Here is a 24,900-nt window from a genome sequence, read left to right on the forward strand (position 1 = left end):
AACAAGCAAACAGAGATTTGATTCTATAAATACTGGAAAATTGGCTGAATTACTAACTAAATTAGATCCTTAGGGAAATGAATAAATAGTTTCTTTCTTGAAAAATTAGTTTCACGGAAGTTGATCACATAATCACATCATGCTCACCGTTGGTTTACGATGCTAATTGAATGATTACATTAATTTCTGTGAATCTATCAACTTTTCACTTTTTTTGTATATTGTAATAAAAAAGATAATAAAATTATTTATGGTTAAACTTTGTTGTTAACGAAGCTAATTACTCGGCATAAGAGTAAATTTATAGTAATAAACTTTTTTAATAATGAATTTAATCCTTTGTAATTCTGTACTCATTTTGAAAATTATTTAAAGTAAATAAATATTGTTTAACTCATTTGCATGTTGTTTCAGCGAAAATTCAAACTAATTAATTCTGATGAATCGTATAAATTTTCATTTAATGTTAAATTTGATTTGATTTAATCAATATAATATGATGAACGATTTTTTAAGCCGAAAATAATGTTGATACGGTTTTAAACGGTTGTATTTTTACGAGCGACAGACGAAATTGGGATTTTTTTATTCCTGAAACGCTTTCGAAGTTTACTGAAAGTTTGAAAATTTTATTTTACTTTTCCCTAAATTTTTTTAGAGATGTCAACGGATGATAAAAAAATTCTAGAAGAAAAAGAACAGAAACTGGGGAGTACAAGCTTCAAAATGCTTTCCGGTTAATCGGAATCCGATTATTTTTCACAAGAAAACAATTATTGGAAAATAATTGATACACTTCTTTTTTTAATCGTAAATTATTGATTGAATTGTCTAAAATAAATTTATTCTGATTTTTCCAAGTCTTGAATTCATTTATTTATGAATTCCTTAATTATTGAATCGAAATATTGTTGTACATTCATGACGATTGCGCAAATAAATTTTCCAAAGGTAATAGACATTCCGTATAGGAACGAATTCTTACGTGATTCTCCAAGAACTCGTATAAGAGTAGTCTATCAAAAATTAATAGATCTCCTGGGAATAACCCTACAATTGAACACTCTATAAAAAAATACTTCTCACTTTTATATTGGAATGGACATGATTAAAGAGAAAATAAAAGTATTTATTTTCAGTGAAAAATCAATATTGACTAATTATCGAGTGAGACTTCTTACACGGGCTGTAAATATCAAGAAGCTGATGGTGGTGAAAAATTGAAGATAGCCAGTATCGCATCAGGATAACTTCATTCGAATGCTGCCGTATTGGCTTTTTACGTGAGCGACGTTGACAGGTGACGTGGATAAATTTATTCTGTGTAAGTTCCATGTGGTTCACCCTTCTCTAAAAAGATCTATTTTCTCAATAAACATTTTTTTGGGGAATTTCTATTAAATAGAAAAAGAAAATAAAATCAAACTGCAAAATAAATTGTGATGCAGGTCAGCTTCAACTCAATGAACTTGAGGTATTTTCAGAAGAATTTCATTCTTATATTTTCGGAATCTTCAATCAAAAAAGTAAACAAGGGAATTTATGAGGGGTTCATTGTAAGAAACTGTTGAGAGATGTTATGGAGAATTAATTTATGGTTATTGAATTATTGTCAAGATTGTCGATATCATGGCGATTTATGATTATAAATTTCGTAGGCGATATGAGCGGATGTTTGCTCCGAAAAGACTTTTGATAAAAAATGGAGATTAATTTCTGTTACCATCAATCATTGATTTCCGTAGAAGGCCAGTTTTTAAAAACTCAATCGGACCAATTTACCGAATCCACGTTTTTTCCAAGTTTCGATTTATTTTGCGCAAGACTGTGATCATTTTTGATAAAACGATGATTTATTCTGCCATTCAAGAATCACCATAGCTCCAACGAAGAACAACCCAGATTCCTCTAATGGTTATATTTTTTCTCTCTCTCTCTCTCTGTTTCACTCAATCGCGTCAACTTTCCGCTATGCAGCGATATAAAATTTAACGATCTATCCAGAGAACACCATCATCGTATATTTTCCCTGGAATTAGTATCATCCCGATGGTTATTCAACGGTATAAGATGATACTCACTGCACTATTTCCGGCGGTTTTCCATACATCTGCATCTCTATTATTCAAATTTCTACCTCGAGATAGACATATCAAATTAATGCACTACGATCAATTTTTTTGATCAATTCAAGTAGACTAAAAGATAAGAAATTAGAGAAAAAGACTGATCTCAAATTAATACTCTTTTTATGGAGAACGATTGGAATAAGAAAAATTTAAATTTTTAGATAAGTAATAGCTCTATCCTCGGAGAAATCAATCTCAAGTCGGCATTCCTAATTTAAAGATTTATTCGTTGAAAGTTAATACCATCGACGTGCAAAAATGCTTGTCAATATTTTTCCAGCGATAGCACACTCGAATTGCACCAACTAAAAGAGGAAAGCCACAATTCAGGAAATCGGGCATCCAAGGAGAACTGGAAAGTGAAATATATCGTTGTATAGGTAGCCCGTCTGCACGACAATATATCTGATTGAAAGAGGGTGTAACAGACGACTAAGCTCGACTCTCGGAGCTTCGATAAATTAACGACACTACTACTACATTGGATCTAATTACAATCGCAAGGATACACCACAGATTGGACGATCGATGAGTTCCAACGTGCAAAATTGTCGAGAACAACGCGCCAGAGACTACAGGCGGTGCTTCCTGGAGGTAAAACCTCTATTATATCGCTGAAGGTAGAAGATCCATAGCGTATAGTAGCAACGTATATAAAGGTATCATATACTGGCTTGTCATCGACACTTGCTTGTACATAAACATGTAACGCTGCGAGCAAAAAAAAGCATGAAAGATAGAGATCTGAGTCGACGCTGTTGGTTAATTTACGCGGATTGAATAACGAACCAATTACAACGTTCGTGCTGTTGAGCCACACGTGTTCTATTGCGTTGGTGACTATCTATATCTCTACCTGAATTTCGATATAATTCAAATTTTCTAGAGCTTTAATAAAACTCCAACTTTTTTGCTTTCTTTATAACCCAGCTGTAAAAAAAAATGAATCATAAATTGCTCAATAAATTAAGATTTCTTCAGAATAAAAACAAAAAAGGAATAAATATTTATGACTGTTATGTGGAAATATATAAAAAATTTTTAAATTCAAAAAAGCTGAAAACATGAAAAATGCAAGAACAGCAATTATCCACCCGTAGAAAAACCTCAACTCATAACAAGAACACTTTTGTATTTCCATAATAGTTTCAAGCAAATACAGTTTTACGTTAGTTTAAATTCGTTACAATGACAAGGGCGTTGTACTTGGTGGTAATTCATGCGATTATTTTCCCGGCCTACTTTGTTAAGGAGTACGTATAATTCTTTGTTTCACCCTACAGCTGACTGTTAATTATTCTTTATTTGAACATCAACTTAAACAAAAATTTAATTACTTTCAAGTCATTTTTATCAATGCAAATTCTCCAAAGCAGAAATATTAATACTATCGCAATTCACTTCGTTTTATACTTACTTCTTTGGAACTAAAACTCAAGTTCTCAAGATGAATAGATCTCAAGTATCTCGAGGACTTCTAAATTCAGTTTTCCTATCTCCGAACAAATTCCTTTCTTTTTCCTACAATAACTACCTCGACCACACAACTCCATTACTTTATAAAAAATATATATTGAAATCTGTTCAATCAGCAAAAAAAAAAATAACTACATTTATGTGGTTTATTTCTTTCTGGAGCTAAATTTTTATTCTATTCTAAAAGTCAAGTAAACTCATATATTGACTGTTCAGCAGTCATATGCATCACTGTATCAGTATGGATGCAAATATAATAAATTAGCTCACTAATCTATCATAGTATTAACACATCACCAAGGAATGGGAACCAAAGAGAAGCTGGTTATTTGATTCTCATTATTTCAGCAAATAAATAAACAAATATTACATCATTAAAATCATTAAAATATTTCACATGATTTCTATCATAAACACAGACATATGATATTGTAAACAAAATAAGTCTGAAAACAGATTGCAATATTTAACTAAAATAAATAATGTTATTATTTGATTGACAAACATTGCGAATTCAGGAAAATTTAAGTATTTAGCAATAAAATGCTCAAAATATTTCATAATAAAACATCTAAAGTAATCAAACTATAGCATTTCGGTAAATGGCAATCACTTTAATTTCCAAGATTTCACAAATGTATTAAAATAACACGGATAAAACGTGTTAAATGTCCATAAACAAACTATAAATGATTTGTAGACATTTTTACACGTTCCATAGTGTGTGATAAATTTGTCCAGAAAAGGGTTATAGTTTGTTTATGGTGCAAAACACTTTTGATGTTTAGTTTCCAAACAGTTAGATTTGAAGTGTAGATATAATCGTAAGTAGCAGACAAATAAATCTAGATTGAATATAATTATAATAATCATAACAATGATGACAATAAAATGGAGGAAAGATATCCTTAGGGATATTCTTTCTATTATCTGTTATACGCTCTTCTAAACAGATTTACGTCGCTCGAGTATTTCAATCTCAGAAGAATGTGGAAAACGGGCTTTCACATACACTCAGTCACAAAAGTCCTCATGCACCCAGCATAGTGTAAAACCTTGTAAGGTATGCGAAGTCTTGTGTGAATACTTTTTCATTTTATACTGTCATTATTACGCTGAATTGACACGAAAGCATTCTGAATATTATTAAATTTTTAGCAGAGAGACTATAACCTAATTTTCTTTTTTTCTCGTTATAAGACAAGTATTTCTGACGATTCATTTTTCCATTGGATTATTTGATAGTATCTTATAAATCAATTGAAGCTTCAAAATTAATCAAAAAAAAGGTAGAGCGAATTTTAATGTTAGCAAAAGTGTCTCTTTCAGTGTCAACAATGGACAGATCGACAATGGACGAGTCCGCCAGATGTTACGAGTATCTGACGTTTATGTCATAATATAAAAAAAAATTTATCTTGTGGAAAAAAATAATTCTTTAGAAGACGAGGAAATTAAAGAGTTCATTGTTGACATATCTTCGATAAAAGGTACGTAAAACGGATATTTCCAAGCAACTTTTCCTTGTCTTTTAATACTTTTAATTAGAAGAAAGTTGGCTGAATTGGGCCCTGCAAGGAAGAAATGAAAACTGAAGATAACTTTGAGGTAACTTTCAAAACTTTTTGAAAGATTTAAGCTACGATGATCGATCCTTGATATCATGGATTAAAATTTTCATGAATGTTAAGTTCTAGTATATCCAACAATAGCAGATAAAATGGTGAAGGTTGAGGATATTAATTTCAAGAAAATTCATCTTAGCGTAATAGAGATGCAGATGTATGGAAAACCGCCGGAAATAGTGCAGTGAGTATCATCTTACACCGTTGAATAACCATCGGGATGATACTAATTCCAGGGAAAATATACGATGATGGTGTTCTCTGGATAGATCGTTAAATTTTATATCGCTGCATAGCGGAAAGTTGACGCGATTGAGTGAAACAGAGAGAGAGAGAGAGAAAAAATATAACCATTAGAGGAATCTGGGTTGTTCTTCGTTGGAGCTATGGTGATTCTTGAATGGCAGAATAAATCATCGTTTTATCAAAAATGATCACAGTCTTGCGCAAAATAAATCGAAACTTGGAAAAAAAACGTGGATTCGGTAAATTGGTCCGATTGAGTTTTTAAAAACTGGCCTTCTACGGAAATCAATGATTGATGGTAACAGAAATTAATCTCCATTTTTTATCAAAAGTCTTTTCGGAGCAAACACCCGCTCATATCGCCTACGAAATTTATAATCATAAATCGCCATGATATCGACAATCTTGACAATAATTCAATAACCATAAATTAATTCTCCATAACATCTCTCAACAGTTTCTTACAATGAACCCCTCATAAATTCCCTTGTTTGCTTTTCTGACTGGTAAATTTAAGCTATAACACACAACAAATCAAAGTGAATCTTTGTGTAACAATATTTGAACAGAATTGTCAAAACTATGTCAATAAAAGGGTTTTTTTGTAAAATATTTTGGCATCACTTTTAAAATATATCGAACCAACGTACCTAACGATATCAACCTAAAATTATCTCTTTAAATAATTTAAAAACTGCTATAATTATATGTATATATAACAAGCGAATAGTATATTTAAAAAAATGGTCGAAGCGAACCTTTTAGCCTGCAGAAATTGATGATCATTTATTCATCAGTGTAGTATTTATCACTCAGTCACCTCTTAATTTATTCATTGGAATGTGATACTTTATTAATGTGACATTTAAAATTCAGAATATTACTGGTAGTTCGAAATACTGTGGTCATCATTAATCTAGGAGTTCCATTAAGTAATAAACTTCTCTCAATAACAATGTTAACAGCCTGTTAACAATGATATATGTCAATCGGTGTCATTCTGTCGTTCTCTTCTTATTGTTTCATATTGATTTTAATCCCATTTTACGTCAAAAAAAAAATCCAAATCAAAAAATTTTTATAAAAAATTCACAAAATTTATTGACCATGGTAAAATGATAATTTAAAGAGAAGTTAGATTTATGATAATAAATGAAATATAAAAAAGAGGATTATTCTGATGAAGTTTTAACAACTAGATAAAATGAACTGCGATATGCCCTCATTTTAAATCAATCAGATCAGACTTTTGTAAGGGTTGTAAGGGTTTTACTCATATAAAGAATGGATTATTGTTTTAAAATGCTGAAAATTTGTTATCTACTCTTATACACGCAGAAAAAAAAATTTAGTACTTCAGAACTGTAAAAAAAAGGTATCTACGTTAAAGAAAAAATGATGTTGAACAATATTTAATTGCTGCTATCACATTTATAGTACCTAAACCCATTATTTTTATCATCAGCGATACTTTTATTATAATCATAAGTAGACTACAGCGTGGACTATTATTTTTCCCGTATAAAACCATATAAAATTTATCACCCTACACGAACTGGTATAATTCCACATATATTTATGTTTTTACTTCATCAATCATAACATAATAAATAATGTAAAATAAAAGTTTCATACAACGCGAGAAACACCGAATACATAAAATACTGTTTTCAAGAATATCTCTCGAAAGTCATACAACTTATACAATTCTAAAGATTTAGTACACAAATTTTGTTCGTTTTCATATCTCACGACGACTAAATTTGTGCACTGCCGAGAAGAGAAGATTCCTTTATTGTTAACAAGTTTTATTGAGTGAGAATGAGATTTATTAATTATTTACCATTTTCTCTTATTCTCAATAAATTCTATAGCTCGAGGAAATATTTTTTTTTCCTCAACAAAAAAATTATGAGCTGTAAAAAAATCTTGTTAACTTTAATAAAATTTCTCTCTCATTGTGAGGCAAAAAGAGATTTCACTATTGATCGATGAAATCAACTTATTCTTATTAGACAAAAAAGAATAGCATAAACTACTCAACGATAATCGAGTCGTTAATTATTCGTCAGTGCGTCAGATGCGGTATCACGAGGCTAGCAGTTGGGATGTAGCTCGTACCCACCTGCAGGCACGCCTGGTACACACTTCCACAAACCGAGAATAATTAATTTTGCGCTTGCAACGCCGTTTATTACTGGCGACTATGAAGGTTATAGTTTTGCTGCGGGTGCACGACTTTTGGAGGGAACAGAGTGGTATAGGGTTGATACGTATATCTCTTTCTCTACCGTCCGCATAAACCACAATGCACGTAGAAAATGTAGAAAGTGAGAATTAGTGTACTGTGTAACGTTACACTGAACTTCACCGTTTTATCTGTGGTATGTAATTGCTTTGAATGCAGTTAATTCGACTGTCAGTTAATTAATTCATGCAAATATCTAGCAATTGTTTATTTCATGACAATATACAGGGTTATATTATTATCAACACCATATTTCTGTAAATTGAGCCCATCACATTGAAGAACTATGGGTACATTAATTAAATATGAGGTAATCAAAAGATATTTTTATTAATAACTAATATCTATTGTAAACATTTGACAAGTTTTTTTTATCAAATAACAATATCCAGTTGAATTCAACAATAATATTTTTGAAATCATTTGAATAAATACTCGTAAATCCAAGACGAAACAATAAACACATCTCATTGGGTTGGAAAAATGGTTACATTTTCGTTTCTAATCCAATTACACTTGATATTTTATGTGAACACCTTGAACGTGGGTTCGTTGCATCAACTTTTTCAATATTTTTGAGTTTTACATGGCATGAAAGAAGTATATGATTTGTTAAAGAATGCATGCATATGAATATTTGAATAAGTGCTTATTTTATGTGTATATAAAAACGTATCAAATGATGTAATTTCGTTAGTCCAATGGGATTTTCAGAAAGTGATAAATGTTATCTTTATCTCTTCAGGGAACTCAAAGTCGTCTAGATAGTGAGTACAAAAGTGTGAAAAAGATTTTTCTTCTTCTGTCCTTCTATATGTATACGTACATAGCTTTCGATGCGGGTGTGATGTTGAGCGAGTGACTTTTTCGCTGAGTCAACGTTGAAAAGCGTTAGAAGTGACAAGGGACTCTTACGTTTCCATGCACCAGAAAAGCGGAGAAAGAGATAGAAAAAAGATGAAAACAAAAAAAAAATATGGAAATAATCCATTTTAGTAGGATTCACAGAGTTTTATACATTGTACGATAACATCATCAAGCGAAAAGGAAGAAGATAAAAAAAAATGACATTTTTTCACAAAAAGTTGAATCACACTGATCTAACTCTGTTCAAATATTCTAGTATTATTTTATAAGCAGAATAATATTTAATGTTGCCTTCAACATAATGACTGTCTACTATGTTTCTTATTATCAAGAATGCAGACGTTCAAAGATACACTCTACGTGACGCTTGCATTTGTTTGGATCTTATATAATGCTTGACAACACCAAGCAATATCTCGCTGTTGTAGCTAATGGGTGCACGTCTGAACAAAGTATTTGAAATTCAGTGCAGCACACTAGCCGTCGTAACCTTTGCTGTGCGTCAATTGTACCAGATAAATTCTCTGAGAGACAGGTCAACGTCTACCAAGATCTTTGATTAACTAAATCCTAAGATGGATAAAAGCCTAGTTATGTTTAAGAATGTTTTACTTAAGCAAATTGAATACGATAAAAATTCCAGTTAGTCACTATCAAATTTATAAAAAGATCCAAACAATTTGAAATATTGAACTTGACTCTGTACCAGTCTTTAATCTTGAATTAATCATTATACCACTAATTCACATTCAACTAATATCACTTCAATATTTAAAGTACCAGAAACTCAGCAATTTAGTGAAAAACGTCACTCCTGACCTCAATAAATATCCCCACAATCTATTAGAGGGCACAAAAAACGACACAAGTCAGTGACTTATGTTGTTTTTGCTACGAGCCTGCAGGCGACGTGCTTAGGTTTGACAGTTAGGCATATTGTCTTTGTGTGAAACGTGTATCTATCATCAAGGATCTATCTCTAACTAGAAAAAACAATTTATCTAAGAACAAGAAGACATGAACATTGTTTTATTTTTGAATTATCCAATCTAATGTTGAAGAAGGAACAAACATCTCTTGAATATATGATATAATAATAAATCAATGATTATTGTACTTTCAATAGAAATAGATTAAATTCTTGGATTGAAGTTGAATTTCCAACTATTTGGAGAGATTGGTATTGAAGGAATGGTATGTGATAATATATGTAATGATAGCCCTGATTTCCTATAGAATAGGTCATCGATCAAGTTCATTTAAACCATCGATGAAGCTTTAGTCACGAGAATCCCAACGGTCACTTGTGGTTAGTTGACCTAGGGTACGACTTGCATTGACCCAACCGCGAACCAGCGGCTTCCAAGTTCCCATTCTCCTTTTAGTTCACTCGCTAACTCTCTAGTTAGAACCTCAGGCTTTTAAACACTCCTGTAGTAGGTTTCACCATTGCATTAGATACGCCCAGGTATTGTTTTCTCAATCTAGAGTAATTTGAGATTATTCGGCATTTCCGACAATTCCAAGGACGCAACGATGGAAATTCTGCACTTGAGACAATGCTTATACAGACCACAAAGTGGAATGTAAATTTTGTTAACGCGTCTTGAATTTCATAGAGCTCTTAAGATAGAATGAAAATATGCGTATTGACGGTAATACTCTTGATCGTGTGACGAGAAGAGATGTTGAAATATTGAGCTTAGAGCATTTTTGCAGGAACCATCATGGCTCCTTCAAAGATTAAAGCTCAGAGATTATTCCAGTGGTTGATTTTTCACTGGAAATGAAATTTAGTTTTAGGGGAAGAAGAGGTAAAGTGGAACACCACGAAAAAATTTAAATCAACAAATTAAGAATTATATTAACAAATGTTAATCATTGTTAATGCATTAATAAATTGAAAAATTGATAAACAAAAAAGGCAACAAGCATTTTTAGACTTATTTTAATAAATTAGTACATTGTTTCGAGCATTTCACTTTGCCCTCACGTTCCACTTTATCCACCCTTCCCTTATGTAAAAAAATTTCAACATGTATGAATAGTTGATTTTTTAATGAATTAAAAAAAATCCCATAATATTTCGTATTTAAAAAGCTCTACTGAAGAAATTTATTCTCATTCTTTATTGACAAAACCCATTTTATATATGAATGTACATTGTATCTCTTCACTAGTACCTATTTTAAATAATAAAATTTAATAATTTATTTAATGAAATAAAAAAAAATTCATACCCTATTTTACATATTGCGAATGAATCCAACAGCTGTGTAACTGATCACATCAGATATAAAAAGAAAAAAAGTTTATCAGATCAGATATCGAATGACAAAAGATAAATGCATTGCGATTGAACATGTCGAAATACTCGAGCGAAATTTGAAACAATTATATGCATATTATTTTTCAGATTTATGGAATTTCACTTGTAAAAAAAAAATAATAATAATAATTAATGGTAACATAAAAAGACTAATAATTTATCAATATTTATTCCAGGTAAGATATTTAACTCAATTACTGAAGTATTATATTGCCAGACATGTTAATAAAACCTTATTAGTTTTTTATAAAAGATGCTTTCACCACACCTCTGTACAGCATAATGAAATATATCTTACACTTTTATATCAGATAATTTGCGAAGAAACCATCTGACATAAAAACTATAAAACTTTAGTTAGGTTAACAATATACTGATAATCTGCTCTTCGAAAAAAAGTAGAAATTATATTGTCATAAAAAAGAAAGTTATCGATTAATCGTTACAAAAGTTTTATCGTAAAGCAAAAAATTATAGGACAGTAAAGTTATTTAAAACTTCATTAATACTGTTGCTTGGTAGATAAGTGAAATGAATGATTTTCAAGTATAAAACTGACAGAGCAAAATAAGTTGCGATTAATGAAACTAAGAAAAATGAAATATAAAAGATTCAAGCTACTTAAGGGTTACATCAAAATGGCAATAAGTCACAAACGTGTTCAATTTTCTCGACAATTAAAAGTCCGTGTTCAGCCAATTAAACTTTCAATTGTTCATCGAGTGGACAGGTCAAGTATCAGCCAAGAGTTTCCTAATTTTTCTTAGCCCGTTCCTTTTCTTCGTTTCGTTTCTCTATCGTGGCAAATGGTCGCAAGAGTCCTTCACGAAACGAATGGCCAAACTTTTGTTACCCTCCCACGACCGTAAATTTGGTCCTACGCGATCTCTTCCTCCGTGTTCTAAATCGCATTCTTTTCAGCAACCCCTCGATAAATCAGCTTTCTCAACTCGATCTCCCCTCCTTTTTACTGAAAAAAACAAGCATTCGCCTTTCATCGACAGACAAGAGAGCTTCTCACTATGGTGCCTTGCATAGAAGATCAAGATGCCAAAAACAGAAAGAAATATATGGTCTGCAAAAGACTTGCATACAGTATAAAGAAACGATGGTATCAAGAATTTAGAACCTATGCCAAAACTATTTACTTATCTTATTCTAGCAATTCTTAGTGTATTTTCCTCAATATCAATCGGATATTTCTCCATTTTCCACATCTTTATTTTGCTGAAATATTTTGTTTCATCTTCCACCACAGAAAATCAATTTTTAATCTTATCCAATTTCACGGAAAAACATAAAAGTTTTGCCGTAGATTTTAAATCTGCCACTCGATTAAACATTCCCTTCACAACAGAGATGAAATAGTTGACTTGCCAGAGCCATTCCATGCTGATGTCGACGATATTTTACCGCAAAATTTTCAATCTACAAAAATATACTTCTTCATATTTGTGAATGATATATCAAACATCATTCCATTTCATCAAAACATTCTTCGTCCCATCTTTAAGCAACCGAAGATATCTCAGAATGTACTTATGTCGATCTTATTCACACCGTTTATCGATTTTTAACGTTTAAAGCTTGCTGAGTATCTTGGGAATTTACATTACATTTCCGATTTATTTGAAAACGACAAAAATTCAAATTTTTATAATATTCCTACTATTCATGAATAATAAAAAATGATGTAGGATAGACATACAATAAAATGAATATTTTTCTTTGTCATCTACTTTTTTTTTAAATTCTATTATTAAGAAATTTTTTTTTTATAATAAAAGTATGCTCAGTGATGAATTGAAAAAAGAAATATTTAGTTCTATTCTTTGTAATATTTAATATTAAATTTTGAACGAAAAAAATTAATATCCTTTCTAAAGCTCAGTGGTTTTGAGAAAGACATTATTTGCTATGAAGAAGACGAGCCGGGAATAACATCAGCCGAATGGTTATTATTTTTTTATACTATTAAAATAATAAATTTTATTTGAGTGTCTGTTTTATCGGTACAAAGTACCATTTCAGAAAATACCTTAGTATAGAAACTATTAAATGAAATTTTTAAAAGAAAAAAGAATATTCCATCGAAAAAATTCATATTTGTAGATAGTCTAGTTCCATCAAGTTAAATTATTTTCAAGATGTACTTTTTTTCACAAATATAGCATGATTATCCTTGGACATGAGTCAATTGAATTGCTGTTAGATTTGTCCCTTCAAATTACCAACCTCTCCATATAGTTCCTTCAAAATAACCAGGCATACCTTTGATTTGTATTGTAGAATAATTATGGTTATTAGTAAGATCCTCAACAGATGTCAAAGCATACATTCACCCACCATGTTCTCCTTTGATACTTGGTATTCCAATCTTGTACCCTCCACTCGCTAAACTAATCCTGCTATTTCTCGATATGGGAATAGCAATCTCATTACCAATGCATCTCATATCAACAGCCAGTTCAAGACATGTCTTTTGATTTCCCCAATTGAACTTGTCATTTGTCACTAAAAGCATAACTATATTACTAATAATATTAGTCAACTATCACGATATTTTGGAAACTTGCCAAGAATAGCTATCGAGGCATAAAACTTTGTTGTTAGATTCGATTGAACAAGTGAATAACACACAAACTTTCGCAATCTACCTTTAGAATTTTGATCAGCCTACAACGAACTTACGTCAAGTGAATCATACCTAACGTCTTATATTGTAAAAACTCAATATATGTATTGAGAGGAAGATCAACACAACAAACTCAACAGAAAGTCAAATAGAAAAGAATAGATATTTGTAAAATAAAAAAATTCTAGATTTATGGGGTTTGATCGAAATGTGGAAATCAAATAAGTTTTTAGCAATATTGTAATGTATGAAGATAAATTTTTTCAAAATCCAAGAAATTCTCATCTCCTATTGTTTTCTATCTATCTTTATTTCAAATAATCACTGTTGGCGTGGTAATTATAAACTTTTTTTTAATTGAATTAGTTTTACTTTTCTCTGAACATAACAGCCTCTACGTTCAGCTCTTTGTTCATGAAGATAATATATCATTATCACGTTACTTTAATTAGATTAATCCGTTAATAACATTTTCCACGTGTTCCCAATAGTGGCAACTGGTTATACTACTAATATATATTTTTAACAAAAAAACAAAAATGTATTCGTCATTCAAGTAAATTAATATTTTGATTGATGAAAAAGTTTATTGAACATTAAAAAATTTCATTGTTGATATTCAAAAAAATATTGATTCCAATTATTATTTTCATTTAATAAAATATTTAATAACGATGCATAAAATATGTTTTGATGGAAATATATTTCTTCTGAATGCATGAAAATATTATATTCATAAAAATTGTAAAAGCATTTATGAATATAATATAAATAGGGATTAAAAATTGCATTCTTTATCATATTACAGCAATATGGTACCATTGAATAATAATGAAATGAATAGATTTTATGATAAAATATATTTAATACTTCTTTACGCTGGATATAAAGAATAAAGTAAATGCCATGATAAAGTAAAACAAAAAATGGTCAAGCAATACTTTCTATATGTTCATCAAAAGACTGACTACAAAGAGATAACAGTTTGCAGAGGGATTTACCTACAGATAGCTGCTGTTTCATTGCTTAAAATGATTTAACACAAGCAACAATCCATTAATAAAATGAAATTATTGATGATGATGATGATGATGATGATGATGATAATGATGATGATGATAAGAGTGATGACATTTGCTGATACAATTTGACATACGACTGTTTTGATGTTGTTGAAAGAACATGAAGCATCAAGTTGTGTGCAAAACTGTTTTTCTATAGACAATAAAAACATTGAAAAAGTCGACAATTTATTTGAAGCTATGAAGACTGCCAAACTTGTTCATTTTCAAGTCCAAGAATATGCTCCATGTCCAACTGACAACAACGATAACATCATCGAGTTCAGTCAAGAAAGATATTACGTATTCCTGAAGCTCTTGCGGTTTATGTTAACCGGTAGAGTGCTTTTCCGTCGTTTTCCAGCTCGATGAAAAATTTTGCTTTGGAAACTCTTTGACAAATTTCACGAAACTGCTTTTCGTTAGATGAAAGGCAGAAATAAAAATAAAAGCCCTCAACTCTTGTACTCATCTACAGATCACGATGAAGCAAAAAGAAAAAATAATTAAAAAAATCATAATGAAAGATTAAGGCTAAAAAAATTTGAAAACAAAAAACTAGTTGAAAGAATCATAATGAATAGCTTTTTGTTAGTTTTTAAAATAGAGAAGAATATTAACGTTGAAAAAATAAAGCAATATAAAATATCAATCAAAAATAATATGTATTGAAATATAAAAAAGAAAAGCTACAGATCCATGAAATTTGTCAGTGCCTGTGGGATATACAGTAGTACCCATTTTTTTCAATCTCGGATCACCCTTCTGGTCTATGACTGTTGGTGATGTCACGTAGCGGAAAAAGCCATAGTAAATCATGAATGCACGGTAAAACTCGTTGGCACATTTTCGCGCACGGTCGACTGCTCCGTCGAACCGGTAAATCCGACGGAATTAAATTGCCAAGAGTACCATCCGACTATTGTAAAGAGGCAAAGATCTGACAAGAAAATCCGTCACGTAGATGTTTCATCTATTCTCTCCTACCTAGGATTCAATACAGGTAGATGGACTAAAGTTCATTTGTGGATCTAAGAAGAAAAAAATCTAAACCCAATCGAAACATTCCTTTAACGGAAATCGCAAAAAGCCAACACGTGATTGAAGTAAAAGAAAATCGGATTCGCATTACAGAGAAAATGTTTTTTTACTTTAACTACGTATTGATATTTTATTTAAATTTTATGCAACTAATTTATCTTTAAATACATTACTTCTTCATGTACTGGAAATAATGATTAGTTTTAACCAAAAATATTCGCTTGAGCGATTAAGAAAAAGTATGATTTGAATTTCATTAAATATTAACTCAGCAAAAGCTTTTTAAAATTTTCACATCAAACGCTTCATGCTATTTCTAAAATTGAAAATTAATTAACAACCAGAAATAAAAAAGTTCGTTTTCATTACTTGAATTGAACTCAATTTATTTTCGAAATAAATGAAGACTTTCCATGACCCAATTCGTAAATAATAATTCAAGAAGAACTAGAAATACATGGAAAATCTCAGAACAAGTTAAAAGAAAAAATAGTTGAGTTGATGTTCATCCTCAATGATAACTTTTATAGTTTTCAAATCGATTATGACAGCATAATTCTTATTTTTTATGGCAATTTGAAGGCTAAAAGATGGCGAGAAATGGAGCCAATTTTTTCAACTGCTTGACTATCTTGCGGTCGATGAAGGAAGGAATGGGTAGAAAGGAAATGATTATGGTTACTATAGTCATAAGTCACTGAGCTTTCCTGGCATTTGAATGTATTCCATTTCACTCCTACTCAATTCTGAAAGAACTTGCGGTTACTCTTCCTTGTAATTTAGGTACTGTATTCACGATCGTCACTCTGCTTTCCGCAGCCCTTCAACCACTTCATCTTCCCTCTTTCCACCGTCTATTTGAACACGCCGGTAAACCATTATCGAGCTCGCACACACAAATCCGCTAACATCGATGCCTCCAAAATCGAATTCTATCTCCAACCTCTTATGTCTTATTTATGCGCGCGCATCGTGAATCAATTCAAGTTTATATATTTCGTTTGTCGATATTTTGTGGCCGTAGGCAAACACCACATCGTCTATCATGATCATGGAAGATACCAATTCTCTGAGGAATTTCAGAAGCTCAACCTTTATCAAGAAAATGCAAAAAATCTGTTACCTATTATTTGTATCATGAAACAGATTGATGTTCATAAATATTAATGTAATTTTTTTTAATTACTCATCTTTCATTTTTCATAGACATTCCTAACTCTTTTATTGTGTACTAAACGAATCAATAATGAAACAATCCGACTACACAAATTAAAAATGATGCACTCATAAATCAACACATCATTTTCAATTTATAAATCAATAAAAACCCGGTTTTAAATTTTTCATTTCAGTAAGAAGATTTGGATAAAATCTAATATTGAAGGAATCACTCGAGTTAAATATTGATTTCTTCATTCCAAAAATTTTTACTTATTTAAAGTAAGTACAAATGTTGTTAAAGATATCATTTAAGTATTTTTCAGGCAAAAAATTTATGGTTTAAAAGATGCAAGCCAAGGTGACTCTTTATGGATATTAGTTAATAAAGTAAATAAATAAAAATTTAAAAATAATTTTCAAGATGTACATACAGAAGTATTTTCACTTACCTGATGTATGGTGTTGATAAACCGGTATAAACTTCTACAACATCTTTTTATCTTCTTTATTTAATTATTGATGAAAAATTCAGTCAAGTATATCGTTAAAGCACGATATAAACATTGGTCGTCCATTATTCTCTATACAAGATTCTAGAAACTTTGTCAACAAGACACTTTAATGAACGAGTAACGAACAAGGAAAATCAAGTCAAGTATCGAATTTTCTCTACGCGAATAAAGCATAGCTTCAGTCAACCTTACAATATGGCATCCAATTATTTTAATTGAAATTCATTTCGTCCAATTATCTTTACTGATGTTCAATACAAATAATCAAGAAGAAAAATCATTAGGATTTGAAATCTAAAAAAAATTATTGAAGCAAAAAATATACTTAAGTGTATTATTGTATTCATTCGTCGAGAAGTAAGCGCAACTTAAGTAACATAGTTATAAATTGCTAGTAACTCTGGCGCACGTCTTTTCTACTCGACTTCTCTGCAACCCTCTGGGCATAATTTTACTTGACTCGATTTCACCGCACTTTGGAAGATTACCTTGTAATCCTTTTCATCAAAGTAGTGTCGAGAAGACATTTGATATGATGAAAATGCAAATATATTTTAAAATTTTCATTTTAATAGAAATTCTAACTGACTTGATTTTGTTTGAAACTTTTTTTTTTAAAGTTCTCTTAAGAGCATATTAAATTCACTTCATTATAAACAGTGGTCAACTCTTTCAACAAACGCAAAACAAGTATATCCACTTGTGTTCAAATACTCTTTGTGAATATTTCAATTACTATGTGCTACAGTATCAGAAAAAAACTTTTAATTGCTATTAAAACTCAACATTCGTATTGAAAAAATAATTGATAAATATAAAGAAGATAAAAAAGAAAATATACTCAAGTTTATTGGAAATTTCTTTAAAACTTATTTCATATCTACTACAGCAAATAGTTTATACACTTGTACTGTTCATTATTGTGACTTCATCAAACTACTTGAATTCAAAGTAAATATTCACTGGCAATTAGAAATTGCAATTATTACCTTTTCATGTATCAAGATGTTTAACACGATTTTTATAGAGGTAATCAGAAAGCTAACGACCCAGAATCTAGATACTATACAGGAATACTCAAAGAGTACTTGAAAGCTTCAAGTTACTATGTTCAGATGCTCTTATAAAAATTTGATTTATCTATATTTTTCACACACCAGTAGAATAAGAAAAAGTAATCTATAAGGTTGCCACGCTGCTTTTGATATTTTTTTCTTCAAGTACGTGCAATGAAATAATAATTGTGCAAAATTTGAGGGCGATCAAGATAAAAAGATACCCTGGAGAAGAACAGCTTATCAGAAAAAGCAAAGTGTAGCTGAATGAAAATAATCATGAAAAAAAATTGTGTTGAATTATAAATATTAACATTGAGCCTGCTTCTTTCGAAGTTTATTATTTACATAAATGTAGTAATAAATTCAAGATATTATAAGATTTTTGACTTTATAATCATCATGATAACTTCAAAATATTCCATTTCTTTTAACGAGAATTTATTATTGAAAAGCTCTCTAGTATTTTAATATTTCAATTAATAAATCATTTGTAAAATCTAAAATCGATTGTCAAGAAAATATCATGAATATTCTGCAACATTCAGATACATGAAATACTGTATTTTATAAACTTTGATAGCTAATTATTACTAGAAAACTATATAATTAAGTTGCAGTATGTACAATATAATTATTTTCTATATAAACGAACTTTGACGGTTGAACTTAACTCACGTCTTTATTTATTGACAAAATACTAATTAGTATTCCTATGAAAATTTCATGAATTAGTTAATCAATATATTTAAATATTCTATTATAAGTTATTCTATTTAATGGATTAAAAATTAATTATGAATTAAAAAGTAATGTAGATATATAATCTGCATGATTAATATTGATAACTATCATTGCTCTTAAGAGATAAATCTAGATTTTCAAGCCAGTGAATTTAGATTGTAAAAAGATATTATTGAAAATCTATGAAAAGTTGAATTTAAATATATGATATAATATTTTTTAATCAAGTAATACTATAATACGTTCACTATATTATTTGAAAAAAAGATTATTGATAATTGGCTTAACCTTATTAGGAAGTTCGTAACTCAAAAATGATTTATAGTTATGTAAGTTCTGACAGCTTGTTGAACAGAGTTACGTTCACATAAAAAATATCAATGAGCTTTTTTTAAAAAATTGTTGAAAGATAGATCCATTCATGAATTCTATTTGAATTTTATAATATATTAAATTTAATTAATTAATTGTTATTAAAAATGTTACTGTAGAGAATGTCAATAGCAGTTGTTGTTTAAAAAATTTATTATCTAGACAAAGCTTGTACAACTAAAACGCGTCAATCAGTAGTTATACACGAGTCGTTAATAGCCCGTGAAATTGTATAATTCTACATGTTAATTGAATTTTTTCGTATCGTTTTTGATAGTATATAATTGAATTTCAGAAATATGAAACTATCAAAGAGAATTATTATTTATTTTAAAAAACATTCAATTTTCAATTAAAAAAAAAAACCGCTATATTTTTGTAATTGTATTATTTTGATTCAACGAGTAATTCAAAGCACAGTCGATCGTGCTCCACGTGCTGGTTAATACTTTCAGCAGACGTTTCGACTGTCGGTAAACACCTTTTCTTCAAGATTAGATAATTAAACATCAATAATTTATGAAATTTAAATTAGAACACTTGATGTTGATTCTAATTACTAACTGTATGTCTTATATTAAGCGATAATTGTCCCAATTACATTATTCGCAATGAAAGTCATTGGTAATGTACTGAGAAATTAAAAATGTTTCTCAATTTATGTTTCAATATTAGGAACGAAGTATATATAAGACAAATGGATTAGTTAATTTTATTTAATTAACTAAGAATTACATTCAGTATAATAACAATAAAAAACTGTACTTCATTATAACTAAATATATGGTCGTATTCTTAGTTAATTGAAATATTATTAAAAAATGAAATGTGTCAACAATTTTATGTATCGAAAAATGAAAAATACTTCAAACTGAAATAAATATAAAAAAGAAATCACAACCAAACTCACCTCTGAGCTGGGAATAAATGCGCTTGGTCCGTCGAATACTGGCTCCGGAATTGAAAGTCCTCTATCCTGCAATGGAAATCAATTTGTCAAATCACGTAGTGGTATTTTTTCATTTGGTAAAATTTCGTATTGGTTTTTGAATACGGCTACCCACTGTGAATTCTCTTTTTGCATGTAAACATAATTGAATACAACCCTAGTTAAAATTTTTAAATAGATATTTGGATATGCTAAATTGTAATTTTCTGCTTTATTTCATTATTCAATGAATACACTGAGAAATAGCTTATCGTATATACGCACTTTAACATTAATCATCTTATTATTCTTATTAGAAAAGTAGGTTACATCCATGTGCTGACAGAATAAATAAATAATTCATATCACGAAACAAAAAAAACCGAGTCATGATCAGTGATTTTATCACCTGTTTTTCATACTTCATTCTGATCGTACAAATATTGACATAGTTGTATGACAGGTTATATTTACTTATCAGCCTGTTTACCTTAAGTAATCTTTTTTTTCGCTCAAAATAAATTTTTCCAACTTTCAACCAAATCAGTTATTAAAAAAGTTCAGAATGATGAAATTTATTTACAGTATGTTGCAGCTGTTCAATTTTTTTATCTTATTTTATGTGCAGGTGAATCTGCTACACATGAAAATAGCTCTTCCTATTTTCTGAACTTGCAATGTGCCAGCACATTCCTTACAAAGTTACCCATCTATTCTGGGAGCCTGAATCTACATTAACTAATCTTTCATTCATAACGAAGTCTATTTTACTAAAGTTTATTAAATTGATGGTTACAAAGTAAATATAATCTCATAATAATCTAAATTTTCTTCGCATAATAATCATGCAACGTCACAAGTTTTTAACAAGTGTAATACAGATACAAAAGCACATTTATTTAATTTACTTACCTTTACCATTTGAAGAATTTCCTCACATTTTGCTCGAACATTTTCAAAAGGACAATTAACACTGAGTCTAAGAATAATTGGAAGATGTAGTGTTACAAGACTTAAATACTTGTTTGATTGAGTTTGTAATCGAGGTGTGTCTAAAGCATTTCCCAAATTCAACATCCTGCCAATGTCTCCAGGAGTAATTTCAGGTTTCTCCAGAGTTTCAATGTTTTTCCCTTTATCGTGGGAAAGCTCTTCAACGTCAATAGCACATACAAAATTATCATTGAAGGATGTTTGCTGGCAAAATTCGAAATCCGCTTTTAATGAATCCCACTTTTCACTACTTGGTCCGGGTATTTCATTTGATGGCATGTCAGAATTATTCCTAGCTTTAACTCCATTATTATTTTCACATGCAGCAGCAATGCAATTGTGTTTGAATCCTTCCAATGTATTAAAAACTATTCCTCCGTCTAATGTATTCTTTGCAAACGGATCTTCTTCTACGGAAATATCGTCTACACGCCATCGCCCACGGGTATCATGCTTGAGTCTTGCAACTTTTTGTTTATTTTGCGAACGATAATTTCCATAATTAGTATCTAAGAAACTTAAATTTTCCATGTTATCGTCAAACTTTGGACTTTTACCATAAATTTTCGTATCTGAATCTTGATCATCATTTTCAAGTTGTTTTTGTTTTGCACCCTTCATTTTTCCCAGACGATATTTTGTTTCTTCTGACAAAGATTCGTTCAATTTTTCAATTGATGAACAGGCAAAAATCATATTCTCACTTTCGCTACTGTCACTGAAGCTTATATCAGCTTCGTTCAATTTTACCCCTAATTCAAAAGCTTTTACATCTTCACTTTCATCCAAAGAGGAAGATAATGCCAGCTTGTAAATTGCCGTTTCTCCAATTGAATTTCGATGTTCTCTATTCTTTGAAGTACCAAAACACGAATGTTCACGTCCAAAAACACCATCAATAGGATCAATGGAATATGAGGGAAGCGAGGAACATTTAATTGGACTTTCAGGGAAAAAGTTTTCTGTTTTGAAAGATTTTTGAATATAACGGCGATTTTTACGGTAGGATTGGTAGTAATACTGATGGTCTACACGTTTTGGAACGTTTTTTGTTGGCGATCTTTTTACACTGAAGTCATTCCTGAAAAAAAAAATTTTATTCGTTAATAACACATTACTTCTGAAAAAAAAATATAATTGTGATATTTAAATTAAATTTAAGTCCAATTTACCTATTGATTGATCCTTTTGATACTCCAACATAACTTCTTCGATTTTCTGCGTCATCATCGTCTTTCCAAATGTCTGAACTTGCCAACATATCAAGCCACTTCTCAACGGTATCATGAGCCGTGGCAAAAGTAATACTTCTTGATTCTTCATCTCGTACACATTAAGGAGCTAGAATAAATCCCCAATTATTAATTCACGATTGGTTATTATTATTGAATAAATTTTCCAAAATGACAAGATATTCATTGCATAGCTTTTTTATTGAATGTTAAATAATTAAAGAAGAAATTTTTAAATTAGAATGTTTTAATTGCTCTAAGATCTATTTTTTGAAAAAAAATTTAAGGACCAACATTAAATGACTCCAGTATATGAACTAATTATCAAAGAATGTTTGTATGGCTAATTGTTTGAGTTCACGAAATACAAAACTTGAAAATGCTCAAGCATGATACCATTTTCTAGACTATTTCAAGAATTTTTATGGAAGTAGCGTTTCTTTAGAATGTTATTTCTTTGACATTAAAACAAAATACTTGAAAGGATACATTTAACAAACTGATATATTTTTACGAAATGTGGCAGACAGATTAAAATAAACTTTACGGTCAATTAAGTAAAATAGTAATAAAATAGTCATTAAAAAAATCATATCTTTATCAATAGAATTAAACCTTACTTTTTTATCAGTAACATCCCATTACAATTTTCTATTCATGAATTCAGATCTTTTTTCTCCACTGGTGAGTCTCAGGAAGTAATTTCTGTAACAAAAAAAATGACTCCTTTAATGTACCTGAAGTTTTGATTGTTGAAAAAAGAAACGATAACAACTAGGAATAAAAATGAAATTGGAAATATTAGTTTGAATACGATATCAACAATAGTCTTAAGATTTGTTCTACTGATTTTTCAACATCTTCGAAATGCTTTAAAATTTTAGCCGAGTTTAAAGTTTGAAACTATCCAATACATCAAAGGAAGTAATAAATTCAGATACATAATTACATGGATTTGGGGAATCATTCACAAGTCATGAATCACAGCTCCAGTCGATTACCTTTTCATACCGAGTTCAATTTCATTTGAAGTCAATGTTGATTTCATGACGCGCCCATTGGTGAACCGAAGCATAACATACTTTTCTACCATTAGCCATTACCAATGTAATCATTAAGGGCTTCAAAGTAAAACTACATATTGCAGCATTGCTTGTATTTACTTTTTTTTGCAGTCATGTATTTGCGCTTAGTAGTAATCGCTATTGCAATTGCGATTACAGTTACAAGGAGTATTATCTTTAAATGAATGCTCTGTGTATAGGTGACCTAAACGTACATCCTTTAACTTCATATCCAGATGTTAGTAATAAACTTTGATAAAATGGGTAAAGTTATACTCGTAAAGAAAAGTTATTAAGACAGAAAATTGTAATATGTAATGAAAGATGCATCGTTCTTCACTTATTTGCATCTTCTTTTTGTAGTTAGACAGAAGTTGATTAAAAAATATCATTTGACTTCATCCAATCTCAAAACTTTTATTACTTCTAGTCTGCAGAAGTCTATCAAGAAATCATTTTCAATCATGTAAATAATGAAAAATAAAAATACATTGCATAAATCAAATCAATAACTCTTGAAATTATTATTTGTTTTATCGCTGGTTTTATCTATCAAAAAAACCCTGTCTGTACGACTTCATATCTTGTTCATTGCTTCATATATTTGTAAGACACAAAAGTAACCAAATTAAGTATATTACTTATTATGTACAGCAAGTTTTTTTCTAGATAACAACTCGGTACAACTAAAAACGCTTATACGGAAATTTTAATAAGATAAAATGTGTTTTTGTAGAAAATGTGATATACATTTATTGACTTTATGTCAACCTGTCAAAACCACACGAGATAATCATGGCAATTATTCTAGTTATCGCTATAAACAACTAAAAAGATAGAATATTAGAAAATCATAGAGAACACTCATTGAGTTATTACTTTTTTTCATTCATATATTTGTAGATCATACAATAAGCTAACATGTCAGCAATAAGATTTATTAATCATGAAAGGAGTCTAAAGTAATTTTCGTTGGAGGTATAGTTTAATGAATTTACCAAACTTATTTTGTTACCTTAGTTTTGTAAAATATACTAGCCTTGATAGTGTATATATTGGTTATTCTATAGAACTAAGTTTTATTCAATTGAATTGCGAGATTAAGTAAGTTCAGATTACTTCGGAGACTATCTCAAAATTCATAACAACGAATTAAATTATGATTCAATTCATCATGTTGAT

At 30.0% G+C, this 24,900-nt stretch overlaps 1 protein-coding gene across 1 annotated transcript in view; it reads right to left on the reverse strand.

Moving 5' to 3' along the window:
* Sesn (Sestrin) overlaps positions 1 to 24,900 on the reverse strand; it is a 109,105-nt gene that overhangs the window by 67,494 nt on the left and 16,711 nt on the right. The window contains exons 2-5 of the mRNA XM_035082880.1: positions 23,275 to 23,359; positions 22,595 to 22,763; positions 21,342 to 22,503; positions 20,412 to 20,477 (exon numbers count right to left, since the gene is read on the reverse strand). Of these exons, the coding sequence (XP_034938771.1) occupies positions 20,412 to 20,477; positions 21,342 to 22,503; positions 22,595 to 22,683 (1,317 nt within the window). The 5' untranslated portion in view covers positions 22,684 to 22,763; positions 23,275 to 23,359. The remainder of the gene's footprint in view (positions 1 to 20,411; positions 20,478 to 21,341; positions 22,504 to 22,594; positions 22,764 to 23,274; positions 23,360 to 24,900) is intronic.

Source organism: Chelonus insularis, unplaced genomic scaffold (assembly GCF_013357705.1).
Source record: "Chelonus insularis isolate UGA/USDA-ARS -01 unplaced genomic scaffold, ASM1335770v1 contig_121_pilon, whole genome shotgun sequence".
Classification (NCBI taxonomy): Eukaryota; Metazoa; Arthropoda; class Insecta; order Hymenoptera; family Braconidae; genus Chelonus; species Chelonus insularis.